Genomic DNA, 16272 nt, shown 5'->3' on the forward strand with positions numbered 1-16272 from the left:
GTACGACTCGGGACTCATTTTTTTACCTGGTCGCCGGGTCCCCCCCTCTTATTACGTCAATCTCGGTTACTGCGCAATTAATGTGGGTCAATAGCCTGCTGCTGGACGCTTGCTCAAGTTCCGGCCAGCAAGTTTCACTCGCTCGCCTCAACTTTCTATTGTTTGTTTCACATTGATTTGCCGACTGGACTTGGATGTCGCCAACTTTGGTGGGACCACCCGATGTTTGGTTATCCGCACACATGTCAAGTGTCAAAGAGTCGGAGAATATAAAGTGCTGGGCTTGATTGTCCTCACGTCAACTGGGCACACATCATAGGAGAAGCCCGTCGCATCGCAAAAAGGGACGGACAATAAAATGCCGCTGACGTCGAGTTTGTCTTTTTCTATCTCATGTCGCAAAATGGCGACCAACACAGAAATTCTTTGAATCATCTGGGGGGGTTTCTAACCGGACGAAATTACCGTCGACTGCAATCAAAATGTAAAAAGAAAAATGTTCCGAGTCATCCGCCGGGAAGGAGTGCCGGGCCGTGTGAATAAGATGTGCAGATCACTGCCCTGTCAGCCAATAAATTTATTCGTTTCTTTTTTTAAAATGCGCTGTGCTGTATCAATCGGATTGTTGAGTTGATTAAGAATTTCGTGAATCGAAAAATCTCAATTGCGCATCTGTCTGCGTCGTTGAAATCTATTGAAAGAGAAAAATCGACCAATCAAATTGATGGCTAACTTTTTATTTCTATTTTTTTACGAATCTGTGAGGAGGTCCTTATATTCAAATCATTGGGGATATTATTCATCCCGGTTGAAATCAGCGGGACCATCTTTTTTCTTTTCCTCGTCTTTGTGTGTGTGTGTGTGGGGATAGACCACACTGTCCGAAGTATAGCTATTAAAGTCACGATCCAACCTAATTTATACTATAGTGCGTAGAAGTCTAAGCTCTATTACGTTGAGCGATCAAAAACTTTATTAGAATCTCCCAGGCAGCAGCAGCAGCAGCCAAACTGGACAGGCAAGTGGGCCAACAGGTGGTGGAAATGGGCCTGTGTGTTTTTGTGTGTGTGTGTCTGGCGCATCAAAAAGAAGAAGAAGAAAGCTCATTACGTGTGCATATGGTCAACTTATTCCGCCAGAAGAAGAAGAATGTTTAAGCGCATTTATTATCAACTCGGCGGTGGATAAAAAGTCAACACGGCAAAGAGAAGTTCTCCATCAACTCGAAAAAGAATAAACGTTAAAGCAAATGACGGCAATTGAGCGGGCAGACCGGAGGGAATCCGTCCGATCATTTATGTATAGACGAGATTACATCAAAGTGCAGCTCTCTAAGCTGAGCAACTGAGAACGCTCGAGGATTAAATTGCGCTTTAAAGAGATAAACTATCTAGCCGCTCAGGAGAGAAAAGAAAAATATCACGAATATTATTACGTGTACACAAGGGGGGAAAATCGTGAGCAGTTGGAATGTTAATCATATCGTGTGTTATTTATTACCATTTTTTTTTTGTTTCTTTCGTCTCGTGAGTGGCGGGGATTTAATTTCTAATTGAACGCGGACAAACGACGCGATTGGCGCAGTTCGGTAGATGGCGTTGCCATTTTTCACGGTCGATTTTGTTTTTCACTTCCTAAACGACTTTTTTTCATTTCACATTTTTAAAATGAAATTCCTCGCACGACTAGAGCTCGAACCTTGAAGTCACTTCGATAAAAGTTTTTCAGCGCCGTGTTACTTCCGGACTGTGTTCCCAAAAAAACATTTCTCGGCCCATTAGGCGTCGATTGTTATTACCGTAGTCAAAATTTAATTTGATTTTTTTTTCATCCGTCTATATACTCTGAAATACATTTCAAGGTACTGCCATTATTTATTTAATACTATACACACCTGTCACGTAATGAATTCATTTTTTTCCCGACTGATTAAGATCCTGGGCGGAAAAAAATTTGACATTTCGCCCGGAAGGCAGTACACATTTTCCTCATTTCTCTTTTTTTTAAATGAGTCATTAAAAATGAAACAGTTATTTCTTCTGATTATTGGAATTCCTTAAGAGTCCTTCTAATGATCTTGTGAATGTTTTGTGTCCGTTTTGGCTTGTATAGAAAATGGCCTCGCTTGGTGTTTTTTTTGTGCACAGATTGACCATTTCTTTTCCGGGAACGATGATGAGATGACAAAATCATTCGGAGAATATCGACACAAAATTACAAAATCCCGCGAAATCTTCCGTGTGTCCAGTTCACGGAAGCGGAGCGTCAATCACATGTTGTTGTTATTGGCTGGCGGAATAAAAAAAAAATAAAAATCGCTGAATTATGCATTACACAAAAAAGAAAGAAAAATATCGTGTGGGCGGCGGGAGAGATGAGCGTGACTGGACGAAATATATCGTTCCTTTAGAGGGGGGGGGGGGGGTTGTATATCTTATATATAGTACCCGGCCGGCGATTATCGAAAGATGAGAGACAAACTGTTGGGGGATAGAAAAAAAAACGCGAAGGCCAGCGCACGAGTCACACACACAAGAATATTATAGAATCTGAACGATTGTTGTTATTGTACCAACATGATTTCCCTACCCCCCATCTCTCTCTTGTGGCGGTCTGCGTGTCTTATGTAAGAAGAATAATAAAAAAAATGTCGATATAAATACACCCAAAAATATATTTTTTCTTTTTTCCCGCTCACGACCAATAAATATACACCGACGATATAGGAAAAATCCCGCAACAGCTGCGATAGGATTTTTTTTTTTTGGGTATTTTTTCGGCCGTTTTATTTTAGGATTCGATTTCAACAATTAGATACGGACGGGGTCCGGCAGCCGGGCCAATAATAAAGTCGAAATAAAAAGATGTAACGATTTCTTTTGTTTTTTAAATATTTTAAAAAAGGAAATGATGGCCTGCGGGGAGTTGGCGTCGGACCTCTTGACCCTTAGTCACAAGGGGGGGAAGAAAAACCCGTGAAAAGTGGCGTGAAAGAATCGTGTGTTAAGTCCATCCAACACTGTAAGATGAAAAAGAAATAATGTTTTCCTTTTAAAAAATGAGAGAGAGAGAAAAAAAGAGCCTGATTTATCGTCTGTATATTTATTACATAAAAGTAGATAAAATATATAGCCAGAGGGGTCGGTCGGATCTATCCACTATATTATTATTATCTGTTTTTTAAGACTTTTGAATAGAGAAAATGTGTGGCTGGACCCGAGCACAATCTCTAGTCTCTCTCTTGTGTGTGTGTACATCTTTTTTCACTTGTGTGTCACTGTGATTCCGTCTTCCATCAACTTGACTCCCGCGGGAGGGGATGCTCCCGTTTTGATATACTGCGACAATCTCCTAAATGGTCGAGCCGGAACGGAGTGCGGGAGTCAATGGAATATATAAAATATATTCGGGCAGTAATTAAAAATTAAATAAATAAAACGTCGGGACTTGATTTCTTTATTACTAAACCCCCCACCACCATTTTGCACGCCCAGCGAGAGAGAAAGAGAATTATGATTCAACCGTCGTTTTTCCAGCGTCAATTTATGACTTTTGATCTTTTTTTTTAGGTTTTTGTATTTAGCGCGTCTTGAACGAAACAAAAAAAAGAAACACACATCGTTGTCAGGTTGTAAAATACTCAAGTGCAAGAGAATTAATCAAACGAAACAAAAAAAAAAGAAAATGAACAGAAATTTTTTTTTGTTTTTCACGGAAGATACCTTCTTATATAAACTGTATATCAACATGGGGGGGGGGGGAAGCTCTCCAAGACACAAACACTGTGATGAGTTATATACGTCGTTTTCAAACACACTAAACAAAAAATTCACATTTTCTATTTTTTTTTAATACGTTGATCGTTTTCAAAGTAATAAATCTGTTTGAAAAACATCGTCACGTATTCGGGTGGCCCAAAAAAAAAAATTTTTGTTTTTTTACACGCAGAAGAAAAAGTTTTGACGTCATCAACAAGGCGGAGGACGGGAAAAAAAAAATATGTACTTTTTTTTTTTTCTTTTCCCGTGACAAAACAAATGATCGGTTTGACTCTTAAATCATCTCTTTTTCTATACACACACACACACGGGAGGCATATGACACCCACACGCCAATAAGAAATGAGGGGGATACTATTTTTACAACGGTATTATTATTAGACATTGTGTGGTAGTGGGGTCGTAAAAACAGGCAGTCAAAAAAAAAAAGTCTTTCTTTAATTTTTTTTTTCTTTCAAAATATCGAATCGTCTAAATCATCTCGAAGAAAAGTGAATGAACGAAGCCCAAAATAGAAAACAAAATAATAATAATAATAATAAAGGAAAGCCTTGCCATTTTGTTTTGTCCAGTCTTTTTTCGTTATGTACAGCCGAAAAGTCTCCCAATTGAAATTTTTCTTTGTGTGTGTCAGTGTGTGTCTGTGTGGGGTCCGCTCTTTTTCTGTTGTTGTTGTTTATTATTTAGAAGCTCTCGAAGAGTTTGTAATCTTTTTCAGTGACGCAAGGTGTCCGCTGCCAATCCGCTTCGGGGTATTCGTCAAAATTGCAGGTGTCACCATCGTAGCTGACTTTGGGCACGATGGGTGGCTACACGTTCGAACGACAGCAAGAAAAAACAAAAAAATTGAAAAATGAAATTTCATTTTTTTTAAAGAAATAAATAAAAAACTATTTTGCATAATTTTTTTGGTGTGTGTTTGTGTTTGTTTGACGTGAGAGAGACAGACAGGGACGTTTATTTACCTTGAGTTTCCGGTAGAAAACTTCATCCCAGTCGAGTCCCTTGAACCACCGGTGGCGTTTGACATCATCCGCCCCATTCTGAGTGACGTCATTCAAAATTCAATTTCAATTTTTTTCATTCCGGAAAAATAGAAAATTGAATTCATTTTTTACCTTCATGTTGCCGAGGCGTTTAGTTCGATCCTGGACTAAAAGTTTCTTCACCAGATCCTTGGCGATAGGATCCATGTGCCTGGGCCAATCGATTTTACCGGCAAGGATCTTTTCGTAGATTCCAAACGGGTTGTCGTCAAAGAACGGCGGGTAACCGGCCAACATTTCGTAGATGAGAATTCCTATTTAATTCAATCGTGGAATCAAAATATTCAAGTAAATAAAATAAAATAAAATAAAAAAACATTTTCATGTGCAATTGACATTTTCAATAAAAGGAGCGAAAATAAAATTTCGAAAAAATAAGAAAAAACGTTCCCTACACGTACACACAAAAGCGCAAAATGAATGAAGAAAAAATCTCAAGGGAAATTTTTACGAGGGAAATGAAAATGCGATTCCTTTTAGGGGGAGGGGGGGGACTGGAATGGCCGAAAAACGACTCGACATGAGACAATGTCACTCACTCAAAGGAGCTGCTAGAGAGTCTCCTTATTTCGTCTTTTTTATTTGCCCAAAGTGGCCAGCACACACACACAGAGAGTGAGTGAGGAACGGGAAATCATGTACAAGTCAAATTGGCTCATTACGATGCAAAAAGGAAAGAGAGAGAGAGAAAAAACGTGACCTAACCTTCGACGGTGGCCCCAAGGAATAAGAAGAAGAACAGCGCATTTGCACAATAAATAAATTCACCGATGGCATTTATATATATACACAGCTAGGGGAGATATAGACGCTGCAGCAGCGTATAGCTGTATTTTTGTTACGTTACCTAGCGCCCACCAGTCGACTGCTTTGTTGTGGCCTTTAGATTGAATGATCTCCGGCGCCAGATATTCGGGAGTCCCGCACAACGTCCACGTCCTTCACCAAATGCAAAAAAAAAGGCAATACGTACACAAAAAAATAAAAATAAGTTACGTAAAAAAGATATTGAGAGAAAAATTTTGTTTCTTTTTCTGGTTTATGTTAAACACCAAAACGATCTGTTTAACAAATTAAAAAATGGAGGAAAATATTATATTATCTATTTTTTTTTTCTTTGGCGATCGTGCGAGTTTGTGGGTGCACGACCGCACCGTCGTCCAACCCCACTTCTTTTCACAACATGATTATTACACTTTTGAGTCGTACCGAACGACCGAGAGAGAGAGAGCCGACCACCACCATGTTATCATTTTGTTCTGGGCACACACAGCCTCTAGGGCATTTTCTTATTTGAATAACGTTTTCTGTGAGAGTTGTGTGTGAGAAAAATCAAAATAAAATTCCACACGGGACACACACACAGACACAGACAGACACACGTTCAACAAAAGAGTGTTTGTTGTCTACGTCGTCTGAAAGAGTTTGTTGTTGTGTAGAAATTTTTATTTTATTTTATTTTTTCGGGGGGGTTTCTTTTTCTTTCTTACCTGTCGGTGAGTTTCTTTGCGAAACCAAAATCGGTGATTTTCAAATGTCCGTCGCGGTCGAGGAGGAGATTCTCCGGTTTCAGGTCCCGGTAAACGACGTTCTGCGTGTGAAGGTAGTCGAGGGCGCAAACGATTTCGCACGTGTAGAAATTGCCTTAAAAACCAGAGAGAGAGAAAAAGATATAGACAAAATCATCATTTGGATTCGGCGTTAAATCGCCATTTCAGAAAACAAAAACAAAAACGAGAGTGACGAATTCATTTTTACGACTCGCACAAAAGTCTCAATCGTCTGCGTAGGGGGGTACGGGAGACCGTAGGGTCGCGATTCATTGGAAATTCGGTTGTTCTTTATTCTTTCTTTCCCGTCCAGTGCCAAACAGGATTTGGACATAAATCCAGAGAGTTTAATGGTTTCCAAACACAAATACGGAACCCCAAAATGGGGGGAAGACGAAAGAAAAAAAAAGGCAAAAATTTCCAGTTCACAGAGCTCATCATCATCTCTCCTGGGCAGCTCAAGTCCAGGGCCTTTTAGGGCAATCTGGGAGCATGTGTTCCAGATGCGCTATCACAAACAACGGACCGGCCGCTCTTTTTAGTCACAATCGAAGCCGTAAAAACACACACGAAAAATAAAAAAAACCAAATCCAAAGAAAATCCAAAGTCCAGGGCGACACGTCATCGCCGACACACCATCAAAAAAAATGGCGGTGGTATTGAATATTTTTACACCCAACAACTAAATTCTGATATCCACTCCTTATTTTTTCGGATTTTTTAAACGCAAACAAAATTCATTTTCCGTGTGTCAACAATTTTCCCCGGGAACTAAAAAAATTTCGAAAAAGAAAAAAAAAATGAAACATTTTTCATTCTATGCAAATGTTCCAGAGAGAGAGAGAGAGAGATAGCCTGTTGTTGTTCAATCGTGATCGATCCCCTCCACTCCTCCTACGTCTTGTGGCGTCGGTAGTAGTCGTACACCGACCCCCAAATCTTTTCTTATTTATTTATTCACGATGGCCGATAAATACGGGCTCTCTCTCTCTCTCTATAGGGTCCGGGATTATAAATATAAAAAGGAAGAAAAAAAAAGGAAATCGTTTCGTGAAATCTATTCATTACAGTCGTCGTAAATTATTATTCCTCTTATCTGATATAAAACCCAATAATAATATTCTAGTATCATCATCATCGAATCGAATAAACCACCAGACAACAACATTTCTTTTCTTTTTTTTCGACCAAATGAAAATTTTCTATTTTTCTGTTTTACCTGTGGAACTGCTGAATCGTCCGGCGTTGCGCAAATAAGAAAACAATTCGCCGCCGCAGACGTAGTCGAACAGCATGTAGAGAAACGATTGGTCGTGATGAGTCCACACCCTGTGAATCAATATACATTAAATACACACAAGTTTTAATTATCTTTTTAATTAGCTTTCGGTTTCTATTGATTCAAGTGCAGACGAAATATTGTCTCTACCAATTACTGCACATGGCATGAATAAATTAATTGGAAATGAATTTCAGACAAACGTACATGTTGACGATGAAGGGATGATTCACGCTGAGCAGAATGTTTTTCTCGTTCTGGACGTGCTGGACTTGTTTGAGTCGGATGACGTCGGCGATGGCCAGGATCTTGAGCGCCCAATACTCCCGCGTGCTCTTTTCACGGCACAGCACAACTCGTCCGAACGTTCCGGTTCCTGGACACACACGAGAAAAAAAAATCAAGTCGTCATTAAGTCTACTAGCGTTGGTCGGACACAAAAATAAAAGAAACAAAAAATCGTCCAAAAAAAAAAGAACTTTGGACGTCAAAAAATTGAAGAGGACCAGATAATTCATCCCTTGAGGGTGTGCCAAATCCGACACACATTTCCGCAGTGCAGCATCTGTGTTTGTCCACTAGCTTTTAGCTGGGCCAACCGTCTGGACTGGACGGTCGGCTAAAAGGGACGACAACAACAACCGCACACACACACAAAAAAAGAAAAGGAAAAAAACGAACCAAATCTAGTTCACGCCCACAACCTATTTCTTCTTTTTCCCTAAGATCGTCCGTCTGTCTGTACGTGCGTGTGGGGAAACTTCCTGCATCTAATAATATAACGTCGTCGTCGCCGCTGCCGCCGTCCGTTTATTTCCAAACTGGTAAAAAGGCCCTTTTTTAGTGGCTCCTTATTTTTTCTTTAACTGCACTTCACCTGACTCGGTTGTTGTAATTTAAAAAAGAAACCCAAAAAAAGAATTCACACAGGCCGTGGTGATTGTTCAGATGATGAAACGAACAAACAAGCAAAGAGAGAGAGACGGGCGGATTTGTTTTCCAAGGACTCTAAGAAAGAAAGGAAGAAAAAACTCTGGCGTGAATTACAATGACTAATTCCACACACGAGACAAGGGATTACATTTCGTTTTGGATGTTTGTAAGTGCCGTGTGTGGTGGGGACCTTGGCCGGTTTTTATTTTTCTTGAATGAGAGTTAAAGAAAATGTTTCCAGTCAACAGGTCCTTGGTTGTGGTTGTTGTTGTTTCTCTCCCGGAAATGTTTAAACTTTCAAAATAATATTATTTCGTTTAGATGAGCCTAATGAGGTCGGGGTGTTTTTTTTTTGAGCGGGGGCTAGTGTAGTCGAGTAGGAGTTTGGACACTTCCAAATAAGGGCCGCTAGATATTTTCAAGTAGAAATGAAACAATGGCCAAGTCTAGCCGAGAAAAGACAATCGAGCAGCAGCACACATTTAGGCGACAATGACTTTCCTCTCGGCCATTTGGAGAGGTCAACGACGTGCACGGCCAAGCTGCAGGGTCTTTTGATTTCCTTGATTGATAAAAACAACAAGAACATATCAAATGCGATCGGAGGAAGCCCAAACAGCACGTCGACACCTTCCAATTTATATTTTCTTTCGCGAAAAAAAGTTAGTAAAGAGTAAGATAAGAAGAAGAAGTGAGACGACTGTCTCAGAGGGACGTCGTCGTCTCTGAAGGACTCTCCATCATCGGGCCAAGACGCTCCAGTGAGTTTTGCTGTGCCTTTCCTCTGGGGCTGATGGCTTCTTTTTTTATCTCTCTTTCGCCTCTATAAATATAGATGTGATTACCACCGCAAGAAGAAGAAGAAGAATCTTTTTCGATGCCACTACCACAGCCAGAGTCTCATCATTCATGACGTTATACCCCCACGACGGACTCGCGTTGCACACAACTCTCTCTCTCTCAAAACCCAACGGAGCGACAAAGCCGGAAGTGTCTGACCGATTCCGACCTATTCCATCATTCACACTGAAAACATTCGGCGACTCCACCCTCTATCTCTCCAACTCTTTCGCATTCGATGGGAAATCATGGCGGTGCTATTGATCATATCTAAAAAACACAAAAAATTTGAGGAATAATAAAAAGTGGCTTTAAATTATTAAAAATTTTTTCCCCTATCGAAATTAACGCCCTGGACTTGATGGAAGAAAAAAAACAAAATTTCCTAAATTAGCCACACACACAAAATAAAAAGAGTTACTTTGGGCCCGTTGGGCGCGGTTAAATAAATCCAATATCACGTCGCGTCATTTCGGGTTATATTATTTTTGTTTTTTAAAAAGTCTGTGTGTGTGTGCACTCGCCTGTCCATGTCTGTTTTAGAACTTTTGGAAGGAGAAGAAAAAAACGTGTTTATTTTTAGTAATTTTCGTTCAAGAGTTGAAGAAAAAAAAGAGCCATAGGGAAGCGCCCCGCGTTTTCTGCGCGCTTCTGTCTACTTGGTATAAATGGCAACTCTCGAGCGGGCGGGATTTTGGTTTCTTTTTCAAACCGGTTCTTCACGCATCCATCTGATAAAAACTGCTTTTATATTTTTTAAAAGGGGGGAATTGCACACACACACACAGACAAAAAAAGAGAAATAAAAGCTTGGGGCAAGGTGACATTCTCGATGGAATAAAAAGGCGATCGTGTTGGACGATTAGTTGATCTTATATGTACGTTAAGACTAAAACAAGGAAATAAATATTCTTCTATTTTATCAGAAATAAAAAAAAGTCAAATAGCCAAACAGCTGGATGGCAAATAGGATGGAACCGACGCTGTCAATGAGTCACCACCACTCAACATCACGCCGGTAGCGCCACTCCTCCTCCCTGAACCACAAGCGTGAGGGGTCCCCCCATCACCTCATTCGATAGAGGTGGTAGGGGGGGGGGGGATGATATGAAATCAATCTTGAGCCACACAAATCCGACTGGACAATCATTCCGAGTATCCGGTTAACGATCCTATCCATCTTCTTCTTCTTATACACAACACTACCACCTTTCCCCCCCCCCCTACCATCTACCAAAGTGTAAAACTCTATAACCAAGTGAACGGAGGGAAAGAAGAAAAGTGCCAAAGTCCATTTGGTCGAAAATATCTTTTTTGCTGTTGGTTGGTTGGTCAATCGGCTAAACACTTCTGTCATCGTTAGATCGTGACACAATGCATCATCGCTTTTCAATCGGGCAAAAACATGCGAATAAATATTTAGGCACAACAAAAAAGATTGCGGGGAATGTGTACGTGTGGAAAAACGTGTTTTTTTTTTATCAATAAAAGTGGAGGGGGGAAAATAATCCGAAAGACTCGTTCCTATTGGCCACCCAAGCCAACGTGAAATGTACACACAGCAGCTGACACAAAAGATGACTAATCTCGTACATGTTCCTTTTTTTTTGCACATGAGATGTGTGCGTGAGAGCCCGGGTTAGAAAACACCAGAAAAATGAATAAACAAAAGGTTGAAATGTTATATCCACGTTTTCTTTTTTATCTGGTGTGTGTGTGTGTACATAAAGACGTCGTCGTGGTCGTTGGTGACAGCCAATCAAGCAACAAATCGATCGTTGGTAGCCCAACCACACGTTTTTTCACGGCTCACTCATCATCATCATCTCTACCAGGTGCTCATTACCATAGTCAAGTAGATGCAAATGAAAAAAGACACGACTACACAACAACAACAACAAAAAATTCCTCGTGAGCCAGTTGTTGTTGTTACTCTTTAGATGGATATATGTACTTCTCCCCCACAGGCCTATGACTAAATCGGGATATGTGGAAAAGAAAACATTTTTATTTCAAAATACCAGACGCCCCACTAGTTCTCTCCCCTTTTTTCTACCCAAAAAAGAAACCCTTAAAAAATGAAAAAATAATGTCGTTCGTTCGTTCGTTGTTATACGCTTACGGGCCGGAAGAACAAGTTTTGCTCACACGCAAATTACAAACTCGCATGTTGGTAATAAACTTTTTTTTTCACCCAAATTGTCTCGGAGTAAAACACAATGGCCGAGAATGATTTATATCACACACAATGGTGATACACTAGTAGGAAAATTAAGTACACCCCTAGTCTACTAACAGTAGGACGAGAGTCGCACGATTTCTTGGTACGTTTCCAACTTTTCTACACACACACACACAGAGAGAGCGGCCATCGATCCATGACTATTCACTACACACATCGTATAAAAGAGAAGAGAAAAAACGTTGATTGTATACCGATCGTCTTGATCATTTCGAGATTGTCGAGACTTTGACTTGGTGAGGCGGCGCCGTTGACGGTCGGTGGTGGCGGCGAATCTTTGGGCAGGCCGAGACTTCCCTGTCTCCGTCGAGCTACTTTTGACGAAGCCATCTTCTTCTTCTTATTCTTCTTTAACAAATAAATCAAAACTGATAGTCAAAAACGGAAAAACGTTGGCTTTTATGACGACAAAACGTCGTCCATTCTCTTCATTTCCTCGTGTTCCACACACACCACGCACTTACACACACACACACACACAATTTTTCAACAATGACCCATTTGTCCAATCCGTCAGTGGTCGGGAGTGGTCACTCACACACACAAACGAAATTGTTGGTAAAGAATTTCTGTGCACTTGGAAATAAAAAGAGAACAGCACAGCAGCACGAGAATTATTCGACTGTCTACCATTGAGTCCCGGAGTGTTCTAAAAGTTTGTGTGTGTGTGTGACTAGGATGGAGGGGGGAAATAACAGCAGAGGGGGACCCAGACAGCTGTGCTGGTTGCGCCCCCTCCCAAGGTGAAGCCTCCCTCTGGTGGAGTGCCCAGCGGCGATTTTATTTTCTTCTTCTTCTTCTTCTTCTTCTTCATCATTTCTTTTTATTTTTCCTACTTTTCTTCTTTACTTCTTTTGGGCTGCTCTTTTGTAATTCAAACTCGCGGAGAGCCGCACACATTTTGGGCTGATTCTCTCTCTTAAGGAGGTCTCTCTGGACCAGAGAGATTATTTCAACGCAATGACAAATTGCTGCTTCGTGAAAATGAATGCCATGCCTATATTCGAATAGAGTTTAAGGAGTAGAGTTCCGTTTGTCCTTCAATCCTCACGGACGACAATATTTCAACTGTCAGTTTTCAAAATAAAGAGGGAAAATAGATTCCATCGCCACCTATAGATGATTTCCATCACTACTAAAGGCGCCATCTAACTTGTCAGGTACACAACTTCAATCATAATAAATAACCAATGACTTTACAAAAATCTTTTGATTCGATGTCTTTGGCAATCACGTTTTAGTCACGCATGATCCACAGGCAATAGAGCACTGCTCTATAGATCTTGTAGGTATACTTTAGTATAGTTAAAACGAGGTAGCCATGCTATTTAACGTGGCACCGCTATTGGACGGCAGAAACCAAGCTGGGGTTATTCTAGCCGTTTTCTTGGGTTATTACATCAAGCGACGTTTCTTCACATCCAAAAAGCGCTCTATTAAATGGAAGAACCCCTTTGCTCAAGACTCTAGGTCCCCCTTGACTCCACTGGTTACTGAACAAGAGAAACGTGATGAAATCTTGAAGAAAGGTTGGAGTATAATCCAGTTCTCGATCCGAGTTATTGCTTAATCCATATGATTTTTATATTTTTATAGCCTTTACCAAACAGCTTGCCACTGAACACCAATGGGATGCTATAGTTATTGGAAGTGGCATGGGAGGTAATTTTAGTTCTAATGTTTATAAAGGCCCATGTATGTCATTTGTTGCATTTATTAGGTCTCTCCAGTGCAGCCCTGCTCAGTAAAGCAGGTCTTAAAGTCTTGGTTCTTGAGAAGCACGGCAAATGTGGTGGCGCTTGTCACATCTTTAAAGCAGAAGGCTATGAGTTTGATGTTGGAATTCACTATGTTGGGAATCTTACCCGTCACACCCTTAATAAAACTTTGTTGGATCAAATTAGCGATGGACAAATCCAGTGGGCTCTACTTGGTATAAGGATATTTTCTCCCAACTCACTGAACCTTTTAGAATGTGTTTGATTTAAATTCCTTTTTGTCTTGTTACGTTTCAGAAAACAATTTCGACCGTGTGATTGTCGATGCCATGTCTCCAACGCAACGCGAATACAATATTCCGTCCGGTCGTGGTGTTTGGAAAAATCAGCTGATTGAGCAATTTCCCGAAGAGCAAAAAGCCATCGAAACTTTTTTCTCAATGGTCAACAAAGTGACCCGTCAAACCAAAGCCTGGGTTATGGTCAAAGTGATTCCCATCTGGCTGGTCAAATTGATAAGCCTGTTTGGCTTACCGCGTTTTTTGAGCGACTTTTATGCCCTGGGTGGCCGTACACTCAAAGACGTCATTGAGGTTCGAATTAATCTGCGCCTCCTTAATTGCAATCATATCTCTTTAATCTTTATCTTGTTCTTTTCTTATCACGCGTAGAGCTTAACGAAGAACAAGGATCTACAGCTTCTATTCGCCTACAGCTGGGGAACCTATGGCGGTATAATAATTTATTATATAAAAATTAAATATTAAATATAATTATTAAAATTCGGTATAATAATTGTTAGAGCCACCGAACCGCAGCAGCTTTGCCCTGCAAGCTCTACTTCACGCTCACTATGAAGACGGTTTGAAATTCAATTACATATAATAGTTGATTCAACCAGATGTGGCAACTTTTGTTTTGATTGCTAGGGGCTACGTATCCGATCGGAGGAGCTTCAGAAATCCCATATCGAATTGTTCCGGTCATTGAACGGGCGGGAGGTCGCGTCCTGATGAAAGCCCCAGTCTCCCAGATTCTCACAGAAGATGGGAGGGTGACGGGTGTTCGTGTGGGCAACAAGGAGAGTTCCGCAGTCGATATCTTCGCCCCCATAGTCATTTCTGATGCAGGTATAGAGTCGAGACGTAAATGTTTAAGCTAAAGCGCCAGAGGAAAGAGAATGAACGCCATGGCAACCAAAAAAAAGGGGCCACACAACAATTCGAGTCAACCTAATAATCGATTATCGCATTTCCACGTAAGGCATCCACAACACTCTTATGGACTTGCTTCCGGAAAACATTGCCAAAACGTCTCCCGCTTGGCCTTTAACCAGTGCAATGAAACCAGGAATCGGTTGCTTGAGCGTTTTTATAGGACTTCGGGGTACGGCTGAAGAATTGGGCCTCAAAGCCGAAAATCTCTGGGTCTTTACCGACTCTAGCCTTGAAGATGTAACACCCGATACTATATGTTAAAATGGCTCGGACTATATTTGATGATGTTGGCTCTTTTTAATTCAAATTATAGGGATTTAACAACATTTTCGATGGTAGAACCCTGGATGATGTGCTCTACAAGCCTTATCCAGCCTTTTTCGTAGGGTTCCCTTCTGCCAAAGACCCTTCGTGGGAGAGTCGCTATCCAGGTAAAGTTAACTGAGCAGAATTTTGATTGGTTTGGATAATGACATCATTCTGGCTGATTAGGCCGCAGTACCATCACGGTCGTGTCGTTCGCCCCGTACTCTTGGTTTGCTCAATGGTCGGATTTGACGGTTAAGAAGAGGGGCGATGAGTACGATTCGCTGAAAAATGCCATCGGTCAACAAATCATCGATCAAATTACTCATCTCTACCCCGACCTGAAGGTGAGTCACCTATCCATTCAGATTTCTATAAATGGTCAGAGCAAAAGGGCAAATGCCGGCTTGATCCCGATTTTTAAACAGACACGTCATCTCACATCTTGATATTGTGCGCGTAGAATGCCATCGATTATTTTAGCGTTGGGACTCCAATTACTAATGAGCACTACCTTAACGCCAAAGAAGGTGCCATTTACGGCCTGGAACACGGCGTCGAGCGTTTCAGCCCGAAACAGGCGTCACTGTTGCGTCCCGAAACCGGCATCGAAGGTATACCACACACACACACTCAGTACATAGTCGTAATGATGATGATGAACTTGCTAGTAGACGTTGTCGCCATATTATTACGACTGACTCGAGTGCTCATTTCTTTCAACAACCACTAAATAACCTTATACGGTGTCCCATCCATCAATTCATTCTACCCTCATCCAGGATTGTTTCTCAGCGGGCAGGACGTGATGTGTTCCGGTTTGGTGTCTGCAATGCTGAGCGGCCTTCTCTGTGCCAGCTCCGTCTTGAAAACTAATCTTTTCAATGACCTCATTCTATTGCACAAGAAAGTGAAGGCCGCCGCCGCTGCCGCCGCCACGGCTCAAAGCCAACGCAGTAAGGAAGACTAAGTACATTTCGCCTTCCGGTTGACTATTTTTGATTCATCATTGTCAATCGTGAATAACAGTGCCATGGTTTTGCAATTTCTTGGCCAGAAAAAAACAAACAAACTAAATCACTGCTGTCCTGTTGCGTCACACCATATAGTCTGTCTATTGTTTACTCAACATAAGAAATATATATGTACGAACTTATGATTTTGGTTTCGTTCACACAGCGTGAGTCGTTTGAGTATTTATCAGTGTCGACTTATCTCTGATGGGTGACGCTTCGATCGAAACTTTTCCTGTGTGAGGGGAGTTTTAAGTTACGGTATTTTCCAAACTTGGAAGGTTTGTAGCAAATTAATATTGTCACGCGCTCCTACAAGTTTGGAATTAACAATTTAAAATATTTTTT

General features: G+C 41.0%; 2 protein-coding genes across 4 annotated transcripts; one reads left to right on the forward strand and one right to left on the reverse strand.

Moving 5' to 3' along the window:
- Window positions 1–4018: 4018 nt before the first annotated feature.
- On the reverse strand, window positions 4019–12426 carry LOC124200665 (cAMP-dependent protein kinase catalytic subunit PRKX-like). The gene is made up of 8 exons (XM_046596935.1): window positions 11865–12426; window positions 7863–8031; window positions 7596–7705; window positions 6316–6469; window positions 5673–5764; window positions 4898–5079; window positions 4745–4822; window positions 4019–4588 (listed from the first exon to the last, which is right to left on the reverse strand). Exons 1-8 carry the CDS (start codon window positions 11998–12000, stop codon window positions 4463–4465), a joined length of 1047 nt encoding a protein of 348 aa, XP_046452891.1. The 5' UTR covers window positions 12001–12426; the 3' UTR covers window positions 4019–4462.
- Window positions 12427–12837: 411 nt separating this feature from the next.
- On the forward strand, window positions 12838–16067 carry LOC124200664 (all-trans-retinol 13,14-reductase-like). 3 transcript variants are annotated; one of them, XM_046596933.1, is made up of 12 exons: window positions 12838–13199; window positions 13267–13332; window positions 13391–13603; window positions 13686–13981; window positions 14060–14120; window positions 14191–14250; window positions 14318–14518; window positions 14652–14842; window positions 14919–15036; window positions 15098–15258; window positions 15375–15525; window positions 15694–16067. In XM_046596933.1, exons 1-12 carry the CDS (start codon window positions 12992–12994, stop codon window positions 15879–15881), a joined length of 1914 nt encoding a protein of 637 aa, XP_046452889.1. In that variant the 5' UTR covers window positions 12838–12991; the 3' UTR covers window positions 15882–16067. The 3 variants fall into 3 exon arrangements, 2 of the variants coding, with proteins under 2 accessions (XP_046452889.1, XP_046452890.1); XR_006877344.1 differs by having other exon boundaries at window positions 12886–13199; window positions 15098–15296; window positions 15334–15525; window positions 15694–15834; XM_046596934.1 differs by having other exon boundaries at window positions 12888–13199; window positions 15586–16067.
- Window positions 16068–16272: the final 205 nt, after the last annotated feature.

This window comes from Daphnia pulex, chromosome 8 (assembly GCF_021134715.1).
Source record: "Daphnia pulex isolate KAP4 chromosome 8, ASM2113471v1".
NCBI classification, from domain to species: domain Eukaryota; kingdom Metazoa; phylum Arthropoda; class Branchiopoda; order Diplostraca; family Daphniidae; genus Daphnia; species Daphnia pulex.

Bases quoted from the DNA above. Each gene is read 5' to 3' on its own strand.
- LOC124200665 (XM_046596935.1), bottom strand. From the start codon at position 12,000: ATGGCTTCGTCAAAAGTAGCTCGACGGAGACAGGGAAGTCTCGGCCTG. The intron at 8,032-11,864 runs GTATACAATCAA...GTGTGTGTCCAG, and splicing joins CGAAATGATCAAGACGATCG to GAACCGGAACGTTCGGACGA. The intron at 5,765-6,315 runs GTAAGAAAGAAA...CATTTGGTGAAG, and splicing joins GCAAAGAAACTCACCGACAG to GACGTGGACGTTGTGCGGGA.
- LOC124200664 (XM_046596933.1), top strand. From the start codon at position 12,992: ATGCTATTTAACGTGGCACCGCTATTGGACGGCAGAAACCAAGCTGGG. The intron at 14,519-14,651 runs GTATAGAGTCGA...TTTCCACGTAAG, and splicing joins CATAGTCATTTCTGATGCAG to GCATCCACAACACTCTTATG. The intron at 15,526-15,693 runs GTATACCACACA...ACCCTCATCCAG, and splicing joins TCCCGAAACCGGCATCGAAG to GATTGTTTCTCAGCGGGCAG.